This window comes from Cryptomeria japonica, chromosome 4, assembly GCF_030272615.1.
Source record: "Cryptomeria japonica chromosome 4, Sugi_1.0, whole genome shotgun sequence".
NCBI classification, from domain to species: Eukaryota; Viridiplantae; Streptophyta; class Pinopsida; order Cupressales; family Cupressaceae; genus Cryptomeria; species Cryptomeria japonica.
Genome location: NC_081408.1, coordinates 364,207,274 through 364,218,418, shown reverse-complemented (window position 1 = coordinate 364,218,418; position 11,145 = coordinate 364,207,274). Strand labels below are relative to the sequence as shown.

General features: G+C 35.7%; 1 protein-coding gene across 3 annotated transcripts in view; it reads left to right on the top strand.

The window, feature by feature from the left end:
* The first annotated feature begins 2,478 nt into the window (after nt 1–2,478).
* Nucleotides 2,479–11,145, top strand: part of LOC131040983 (uncharacterized) — a 52,904-nt gene continuing 44,237 nt past the window's right edge. For all 3 annotated transcript variants that reach the window (XR_009104951.2, XM_057973954.2, XM_057973953.2), the window contains exons 1-2: nt 2,479–2,721; nt 2,807–2,972. Coding sequence is in view for 2 of the 3 variants with exons in the window: in XM_057973954.2 (XP_057829937.2) it covers nt 2,662–2,721; nt 2,807–2,972 (226 nt within the window). In the remaining variant the exon portion in view is untranslated. The remainder of the gene's footprint in view (nt 2,722–2,806; nt 2,973–11,145) is intronic.

The following is an 11,145-nucleotide window of genomic DNA, read 5'->3' as shown; positions in this document are numbered from 1 at the left end:
GCGTTCGGTATATACAGTGCATCTGGGTCACGCTTACGGGTAATGCCATCGTGTTGAACTACTGCACTTAACACCTAATAAAGCCGCATCAACGACATCTATGGCATTGTCCCTATAAATCATCGGGGAGTAATAAGGGACACTTGGAAGTTAAAATCCAAGGGGCGGGTAATCCCCCTTGGATCGATAATTTAATAAGATAACCCTTAAATGATTTTTCATCCATTGAGTTAAACCATAATAAACCCCTGATAGGGTTGGTTGAATGAAATGCTTTTTATGAAATTGATTTATCTTGAAGAAATATTAGTGATTGACAATTTGGTCAAGGGTGACGCTCATGATAGGTGTTAGGATGTAGTTGTTAGGCCACAAACAATAGGCCATCTTGAGCCTTTGTTTAAGTGCTACCACCGTGGGTAGCAATCGTAGAGAAACTGTCTGGGACATTGACCCTAGAAAGGGTTGCGTACCCACTAATCAGTTTACATCAAACCATAGAGTAGAAAATAGAACTACATACTTTACGCCTTGATCCCGTGCCGAAGCGGGTATGTAGGTAGTCTTGGGACGGAGTTGTCCCTCGTACTCAGGCGTTCGTGGGTGGGGTCTAGGCTTGGTATAGAAGGATTGAATAGAATCCTAATTTGAAAGATAATTAAAATGGGAAAAAGTAATTCAATGCATACTCGGAAGGAATCCCGTATGGATTCGCTTGACTTCCCGAGGCTTTAAGCCAAATTCTGAGGCAGAATTCAAGCTTGTATTATGTTATTTAATTACTCCTAAGGACAACGACCTCGGTGCACTTCTATTAGAAGAGTGTAGTACTTAGTGAGTGGCTCAGGACTTGAATGGTCCCGATGAGTCTAAGTCTTTGGCCAAAGCACCTCCTATCCCGTTTGGATGGATGCCTACCCCGCATGGGTAGATGCCTATCCCGATTGGATAGATGCCTACCCTGTATGGGTAGATGCCTATCCCGTATTGGATAGATGAAATCTTATGTCCTGTATGGACAAATGCCTAACCCGTATGATTAGATGCTCATCTCGGATGGATGAATGCCTAATCCAAATGGATGGATGCCCATAGTATGCGATTGAATCAAACACAATGATTAAATTAAACAAAAAAAAAAGAATGGTCAATTTTGTTGAGTTAATTATGGTGGGTTTTTACATTAAGCACCACCAAATCTAGGTATATAGAGTTAAATAAATGTTTGAAGATTATAAGCTCTTAATTTAAGGCTACATATTTAGGGTCAATGCCAAATAATAATTTTAAGGCAACGATTATTTAAATTAGGGTCACACATGTGATTTTAAAGGGAGATGCCATTTTCTAGTTTGTTGGAGCCCCATAATTGTAGATCTTATAGTAAAATTCCAAGTTAGATCACAAAAGCACAAATTTTAGTAGAACGTCTATTATCACATATAGAACTAAAGACCTCCATTCTTCTTTTTATCTATTTTAGCATATTTTTTAGTTTATCTTTTTAGTGCTTCTCTCAACTCAATTCATTCATTTGGGTTAATTATACTATTGATTGTTTAATTAATTGTTTGCCCATAGATTCTTGTATAATATATTTTTTCAATTGTTAAGTTATTACTATAATGAAATTTTAAGTTAGCAATTTTGATCAAACGTATTAAGTAAGTTAAATGGTCCATAAGGCACAATCTTGCTAGAGGCTTTATAAATTAGTTGGGAAGATATGTAGATTTGATTATGGAGGAAGCTTCATGATTAAACATGTTTAAGTTGGAATAATACTCGGATGTGCACGCCCCTCATCCCTTAAAAAAAATGGCACTTGATTTTTATGTTCATTATTTTGATGTGTCATTCATGATCATGAGAGATGAGATCTTGTGAACTATTACTCCTGAAATATGAGTTGATGACTATTTGTGAAATAAGAATAGATGGAGATTGACTTGAAACTACTAAGATGATTCTTCACATTAGTAAGCATCACTTAGATAGACCATTTGTTGTCATGAGAGATGGATTCTTGTGAACTACTATAACTCATGAAATATAAGTCGAGGACTTCTTATAAAATACGAGTACATGAAAATTGACTCGAAACTAATAAAATGAGTGACTTCTCAAAATATTTGAAAACTTTAATCCTATGAACATTGTCTAGATATAATATAGTCACAACAAATAGATTCTTCTAAATTACTACTCATTAAATTTGAATCAATAATTACCTATAATAAACAAATAGATGAAAATTAACATACAACCATTAAAATAATACATTTCTTAAAAAATCCAATACAAAATTAACAATAAACATCATTTAAATAAATAAAAACTATTCATTATAAAAGAAGTGATTTTTACAAATCACTACTTATAAAATATAAATGAATACATACTTAAATTGACTTAAAACTAAGTGTCCTGCCCCAGAACAACTAATTACAAATGCTCAATCATTCATACATATAAATATTAGAACATCAGCTCTTATCGATGGAATAAAACAATCCTGCACCTATATGCTCGAATGCTTTTCCTTGTTATTTATGCTTGTTATTGCAGTGTCATATTATAAATGTAGTCATTGTTGTTCTTTTTCCTGACTGAACTTTGTGGTCAAGGGGGGTTTAGTTTCCAATAGTTTCAAGGTGCAGTATGGAGTTCATAGCTGAAGAAGGAAAGCTACCGAAGAGCAGTGCCGCGGGTCTCATTCTGGTATGCAAAAGTCTATTAGAATTCACGACGAATTCAGGGTTTAAGGTTTTACTCTAGTTACATTCATTTCTCTGACATTTTGCAGCCAGCTCTTTCGATTGGAAATGCGGGACAATTGGCAGTGGACCTTCTGGTGTCTTCACGGAGGGCTCTTAAAATTGGATATTTGGATGATCCGTATGTTTTGCCCTGCGTAGGCAACGATGCCTACGGACCTCATCCACAAGGAGACCTAGCAGTGGCCCTAGAAGGTTTCCTTTTTATTTTTATTTTCATTTTTTTTTTCTCTTCTGTGAAGCTTGAGGGGAAAGGAAATATTGCTTGCCCGAGGATTAAAAAGTGTACATTAGATTCACATGATCATGGAAAAGGTGTATGGCAACCTGTGTTGTTGCAGAAAATTAAGAAAATCAGCTTTTAAGCGAAATTTCTCCATTGCATCTACGAGAACTTGATGACTTTATTTCTAGTAGAGACTTACCATATCATGTGATATTTTGCCAGTACGTGCAAAAGAGAAGAATTACTTTTATTTGATATAGAGGGAGTCTTAGAAAGTTGTGAAGCTGTGTGTAAATTCCATTTTCTGCTGGAATGATATAGGAATCATGTTTGAAAACAAAGGTTTATGGTGCTACGTAGATTCAAATTCACTTACGAGTGCGAATGTTTTTGGCCCAACCATGCATGGCTTGCGTGTGATATATTCACAATCTACATGCTGTGGCCTCATTCACCTTGACTGCTGTCCTAGACTGCTCATGAACATTTTAAGTGTAATGCATTACACTTAAAATGCTATAGCAAACACATGGAATTTCGCTGCATAGGTAGGAAGGCCAAAAATAAACCCATAGGCGTCTTTTAAACATTTATATCTTGACCGACTTAAGGTAATTTTGTTATTGAACCTCCATTATACTCCATGCTTATTAAGAAAATAAATATTTTTTCGATACAAAGGAAAAACTTGTATTCATTTCTTCTTGTTTCTTAATGAATCCTTTGTATTTTAACCTTGCAATTCTATTGGCTTTCCTATAATAACAGCCTAGTATATACTAGTTTATATGATAAATGAATCGGACTGATTTCCAATTGCAGATCTGTATGAAGACAAACATTAAAAAATATCTCATTGACGAAACTATAGCTTTAGGCCTCAAATTTGTAACTCTGGTTAAAAAATTGCAATCGTACAGCACCAAACGCACACAGGTGCCATAACCTACTTTCTTGCAGTAGGCTCATCATCGTCTTTTTAAAATCCACTTGTTAAGTCCCCCATCAGATTCTCATTGAATTTCCTCAGCGAGTATAGATAGGGTTGAAACACTAATTTGGATATTATTATATCATTCAGTGAAGGGGTTGACAATGCGATCCACTTTGATAATCTACATGGGAAAGTTTAATCTGGTAAAAACTAAATGATCCATTGCCTTCAACTCAAGGTTTGCTCAGCACACAGCCTGACCTGAGGGTACTACAAAATCGAAGTACAATCCTCTCTGACTTTTAAGGTTTACAGTCCCAACTTCTGTTCCTTGTTGTATGGCTTTAGAGCACCACCCAAAAGGAGATTTGCTATCTCCCAAGGTTACTTCCACTATGGACTAATCATCACTAGAATCCGATTTTTGTCATCCATCTATTTGATTATTAAAAATGATATGGATTGCAATTTCCATGGTTTTACACATGATTATTAAACAGAATGCCATATAATCATCAATCACACATCCATCTCCATTATTTCATGTCCGTATGAATAAGAATTCCAAAATGACACTTGAGCCTTCCTAACTGGTTAGAGACCATTATTGCATTTAAGGAAAGTGACATTCTTCATAATCATTCTAAATCATATCTTTCTCATTGAAGTTGTGTACATTAAAGACCAGTAAATTGTATTGAGTAACTAGGGTTAAAGTGAGTCTTAAATCACCCTTCACTATTGCTATAGTCCTTACATAGAAAAACACTTGACCGCCACACATATGTCTTGACAAGTTAAACCAATGTACCCAAGGATTAGGGGTGACAAAAATATTACTATTATATCACATTCTAAATTGAGCTTGCAATGGCACTCAGTGGTTAATTATTCACAACCAAGTGAAGATAAGTTGATAACACTTTATATTCAACACATCCATTCCAATATGTGCAAGGGAATTGTCAAACCCGCCTCATTAACATATGCAGCTCAAAAGGCAATAGGTAAGTCCATTAAACCATAAGATTGGGAACATTTTGTGCAATATGGTTCCACTGATATTCATTATGTCAGCTTCAGCATTCGCTGGGCCATAGAAATTTGTTTAAGCTTAGCATATAAATGACAAGGTGTCAAGGACAAAGGATCAAGAGCTGCAAGGGTTATGCCACCCTACATTTTTACCTTTACTCCTCTTTCAGTCATTCATTACAACATTATTTATAACATCATGTCAAATAGAATTTAGAAAACTCATTGGGATTTATCACTCAACACACTTGCATGGAACAAATAAGACACACAACAGTCGATCAAAACAGAATACAAACATTTATTTCCAGATTGGATTCTTGTTTGTATTACATCCAATTATTTACTATTCGTTTAGTCCTTCAATTCATGTAATAAAAGGATCCAATCATAAGCACCAAAGGAAATATTCCACAATGACACATAAATTTGGGTTAAGGAGAGCAAAAAAACCCCGAAGGGAAAACTCACTGAAAGTACCATTTTATTATTTCAAAGCTTTGCATTCGTTACACTGACATGGTAGCCTTTCATTCATGTTCCATTCTCACTTCATACTGCCTTCATTGGGCAGCAGGCCATAATTTTATGATCAGATTTTTATTGTTCAGTTTATTGTTTTCTTTCAGTTTCCGCAGAATAGGTTAGTCATTTAACATAGCTTTTATTGCCCCTTTCAGGATCACAACTTAAAGTTGAGAGCAGTTCAAACACACCAAAGCCAAACATGGGCATGTTCAGTGATGAGAGGGAGAGATGGGTTTAAACTCCCTCACAACCCTGTCAAAGAGAGGAAACAGACATCTCAATAGCCACATGTGTTTATAAGATCTCAAGTCAATGGGGTTCTTGGAATCATAATACAACACATGCTTAGATATTCACTGTACCACAAACCATGCCTAAATCAGCAATGGGTGTTCCAGTCTAGTCACGATATAAACAATATGTAATGCCCCCCTCTTATGGCCTTTCCAGTATCTTCGGGAATTCCGACTTTGTTGGAGAGTGCTAGTCTTTCGGGGTTAGAGTTCCAATAGTGTTAGTGAGTTTTGGAGTTCAAGATGAGTTCTATGGTCCTTTCTAGGTACAATTTCAACATCTCGGGTGCATTCCAAACTTCTTGGAGGAATATTCTATTTTTGAAAATTATCAATATTTTTTAAGTTGGATCTCTATTTAGCTTCTGTATATGTTGGCACATTTAGAATTCACCTTCGGGCTATTTTTTATTTTCTGCAACTTTGAATAGATGTGCGAAAATTAATTTAAATATTAAATAATTAATATTTTTGTTGTCACAAGGTGAATTAAAAGACATCTTATATTAATTATTTATAAAGGTGAATTTTAAGTGATTAAACTGCCAGAAAAGTAAATAATAAAATAAAGTCACTTATTTGAAGCTTAGTTTTTATTACTAAAAAATAATTTAAAATTATAGTTTCCAGAAATTTCCAAAAATGCTTATCAAAGGGAAGTTGAAGGAGAAGAAATTCATTCTGAATATTTTATGAAACTTTGATTTTCTCTGAGGTTGAACGTTGTTCATCTCTTCTACCTTAGATGAAACCCTAAGTTAAGATTGGTTTTGGTGGTGAAAGGTTTCTCCCTATCCAATACTGTGATTCATTCAGGGTCACAATTTGTGTAAGAAGATTTAGAGGTGGATGTAGACGAAGTTCACATTTGGGATGAATGTTTGTAGAGTAAAGGTTAGGAGCAAATCGATTTATCTATATAGAGTTCTGCCAGATTCACAAATACAAATTCATAAGTTAGTGTTGTGTGTGCGAAAGGTGAAAAAGTCAAAATATGTTTGTGTTGTGTGTGCGAGTGCGAGAAAGCACAAAATTATTGTGCAATATGTGCAGATTAGAAATAAATTAAAAAAATTAAAATTTCTTGTTGGGTTAACCCAGCTGTACCATTTGTTGTACTTGGAAGGGCTGTACCATACTATTAATTCGCATATGCGGTGTGTGATGCACAAAGAAAGGCATTGAAGCCTTAGTAGAGTCCAATGCAGCCTCCTAAGTCAAAGACTAAGGTCAGTGCAACACATTAAAGGGATTTGCAATACCAAACAAGGCTATACATCTTCATGGGTGGTCAAAATCAATGGTGACTGCTGACTAGGACTGACAATCACCTTCTATTTGAGGTCAGCAATAAAAAAAAAAAGAATATCTGTAGCTTCATGAGTATAAACATATGTTGTGTATTTCTGAATATTAGAGTTGACAACAGCAATACATGTATATATCTTTTGTAGCTAGTATATTCATCAATTAGTAATTTTTGTAAAGAAAAGGTTGATATAAGCATTTGGAGTTGAGATATTTAATTCTGTGGTAATTATTTGCGAAATTATGCTGAAGCAATATTGTCTGCAACTGTTTGATGAAATGCGTGCGTGGCAAAATTCCAAAAATTTGCAAGTATTGGATAAAATAATTTGGACAGTTTATTATAGTGGTATCAGAGTATGCATCGTTTTTGCAAACTGTTTGACAAAATGGCCTTGTGAAATCTATATGATCCATGGCATGATTTTATGATCTAGAATTTTAGTTGCAGCAGTCTAAGTGTTTGCATTCAAGAATACTTCACATCTGATTTTATGCAAAGTGTTTGACAAAGTGTCAGCCAATGAAAAACAATCAGAGTTATTGCAAACTTGTGACAAAATTCTTGGTATGGTTATTACACAATAAGAAAATACAAGATATCAGCTCAACCCATGATAACCAATGAGTAAGCCAATCATGACATCAGCAATGAATCAATGAAGATGTCAACAACACACAAATAATGATATTAGTCATTAGACATAAGTTAAACCATGATGTCAGCAACAGGTCAAGGCATGATACCAAGAATAAGTCAATTATGATATCAATTTTTCAACCAATAAGTATTCCATGATATCAATGAATAAGTCGCTTATAATATCAACTATAAATAAACTATGATGTTGATTCATAAGTAACCCTTAATATCAGCCATAAGTCAATCACGATCAACAATAATTAAGTACATAGACTAAAGAATCCATGCAGGAACTGCTTTCTAAGTTAAGCATCAAAACCAGCTTCCTCATATGCAGGATCTCAGCCAAGGGAAACCACACTTATTCTCTAATGCCCAAGATTTAAAGGTCAAATTTGAACATTAAATAATAGAATTGTCCATCAATATAAAGAGAACAGCCTAAATAAATGCCATTGCTCTATTAATAAAAGACAGTCTATCCATCAGTTGTACAACAAAACATTTTACATGTAGATATTGAATCAAGGATCCTAACCTATTGCTAAAGATAGTTGCCCCAACGAGGATAATCATAAATCACAATCCATATACGGACAAAAACAATGAGTGACATAAATTCACAGCCCATAACCATCATCTCAATTCCCATAACAAAGATCGCAATAAGGCAGAGTCTTTAGGAAGATTTGTTTCTAAATGAAAAATGCTCTCATGACCAATACATTACTTAAGGTGTTACAATTCAAGACATAGAGAATGGAAGAGATGCAGACTGGTCCTTGAGGGTTTTCATGAGACAATCAAAAGGTTTCCATGTAGCATATCTCTTTACCAAAATTTATAAGAGCCAACTAGTGGTTATGCTGAGTTAAAGTGCCATTACTCGCTACAATGGAAGTAAATTGAAACAAAGAGAAGATTCCACCAGCAGGGTAATGACTTTCACCCACTAATCTCCATTCAGGTACTGCAATTGGCAACTTATGATAGATACAGGTTCACACAGTAATTAACCTTAATCATATGCAAACCTTATAATAATTCCTGTATAGTCATCTGCAGTTTATGATTTCTGTCGCCAAGAGGTCTATTACAAAACCCGGACAAGCAAAGTTGTCTGATAAACCAGATTCAAAACTCATTTTAGAGCAGTGTCCCTGCAGGTTGTAGGCGTCTTTTTGTGAAAATCACAGTTCATTCAGGTAGCAGCTACAACCACCAAATCTGTCATGACAAGCTCTAGAGAAACAACACCACCACAAAAGGATACAGCTGCAAACAGGACCCTGCTCTAAGGATAAGAGTCAAGGCAGCAGAAAGTTATGGCTCTTTCTATGGTACTCATGTGAAAAAGTAGACACATTCCAGATGCTCACAGCCCATAAAATCATTAGGTCTCTTAGTAATGTTACCGAGTTTTCACCTCAAAGATACGATGGCACTTGTTCCAAAAGGGGATTCTGAAACAAAGAATGCTTATACATTCGTTAGTGGTTCTCACATTTGTATTGATGTTCTGGATTAGACCCCCACTACTTTTAGCCAATCGAGCATCTACCTATAGTCCAGGGTAAGCAAAGGCTTCAGCTTGCATGTGAGGCTGTGCTCCAACCAGAGCCCAAAACCGAAGGAAACGAGAATGCACCAGAACAATGCTAGGCTGGCCTTGAGAAGAAGCAACACATATTCGATTCTGCCCCAAGAGTGCCTCCTGTCTCTCCTCTCAGCAGCTCAGTGATTGGGGAACTAGAATATAAAATGGTGCAGAAATTGTAGGATTTTGCAGCATAAAAAACATGAGGTTCAAGCAACTAAGGGAGGGAAGTATTACACGCTAGAGGGTTACTGAATTCCTGCCCAATACTATCAGACCCAAAAAGTCTACTGAACAGTCTGCTTTTTTGATTTGAGGAGGGTGAATTTAAATGATCTCAGGTCGGTAACCATGATTAATCCACATACCTGTGTCCACTCCAAAATGGATAAAAAAAACTTGCTTCTAATTCATATAACAACCACTTGTTTAAGGATCGAGATTACTGGTAGGGTCCAAATTATCATTCAAGGGTTTCATGATCCAAATGCTTAGAGAGGAATGAGAACATTTATATATAATATCAATTTTAAACTAATAGAATGTATGGCAATCCAGATTAGCCAAGGTTAATAGCATGAACATATAATATCAGCATTTCTTGGTGAAACTCCTTGATCAAGCACACCAAAATTCCATAGAGTTTCCAAACAAATGGCATCCACCTCAATAACCAAGATAACAACTGACACAAATGCTTAAGAGAAACCATTATTTTTCCTTGGACAAACCCCTGAGGTGATGCTCCATAACATAACATAGTTGTTACGTATATATAAACAATGTACCTATTATAATAACCAGGCCACTATCGTCCTCTTAGGTTTGTTAAGTCTCCAATGACACAAGGTATAATTTCTAGCATCATAACATGGAAGTTCCTTCCTAGTCATACACATACATTGAACAAAATAAGGATGCAAATAAATTAACGATAAGATGTCTATCCCAATCACATCACACCTTCTCCCTACTTGGATATAATTCTGCTTTTAGGCACATCAACAAATTTTACAAGTTCTCCATTAAATTATGAGGATCTCTACTAATACATAGGTTTGCAGGGTGCAACTTATCTTGGAAGGGAGAAAGGTGAGCTTAGGGTTCCTATACCTGCACTCTATATGTGATAATGGATCCTCCCTTTGGTTCTCATTGAGCCTTCTCTTCAAGTTGCACTCTTTGAAATGCCCTTTCCATTTCTCCCCTTTCGTTTTAGCAAGTTAGGAAGGGTAGATGCTTTTGCCATACACTATGATTGCATGGGTCGCTAAGATTAAACGACCTTAATTTACCACAATAAGTTGCAAGTTGCCATTTTGCCATAGGTGGCAAACTCGGTGAGTACTCGCTGAGTTGCCAAAAACTCCCCAAGTTCTTTACAAAATGAGTTTTTCCCATTTTTACCCGCCAAAGAAACTCACCCAGTTTTTGGCAAGTACTCACCCTTTTTTTGGCAAGTACTTGCTAAAAACTAGGAGAATTTGACAAGAAAACTCGCTAGACATGTTAAAAACGTGAAACATGAATAAAACACAAAAAGAAATCGAAAAAACTAGTTTAAAAAGGTCATGATTTTGCCCTATGAATGCATGAATGCCCCTCGCACTTCCTCACAACAGAGGCAATAATGGCCAAGGAGAGAACTTGGTTCATGGTGGTAATCCAAATCAGCAAATTATAACCATCAACTTGAGGCTTCTTATGCCTACTATTGTCACAAAAGTTTACACCCTTGCTGAGCTATCAACCTAACAACCTTGTGAAACATAGAAACAACCCCAAAGTGTGGGACCTTGCGTAA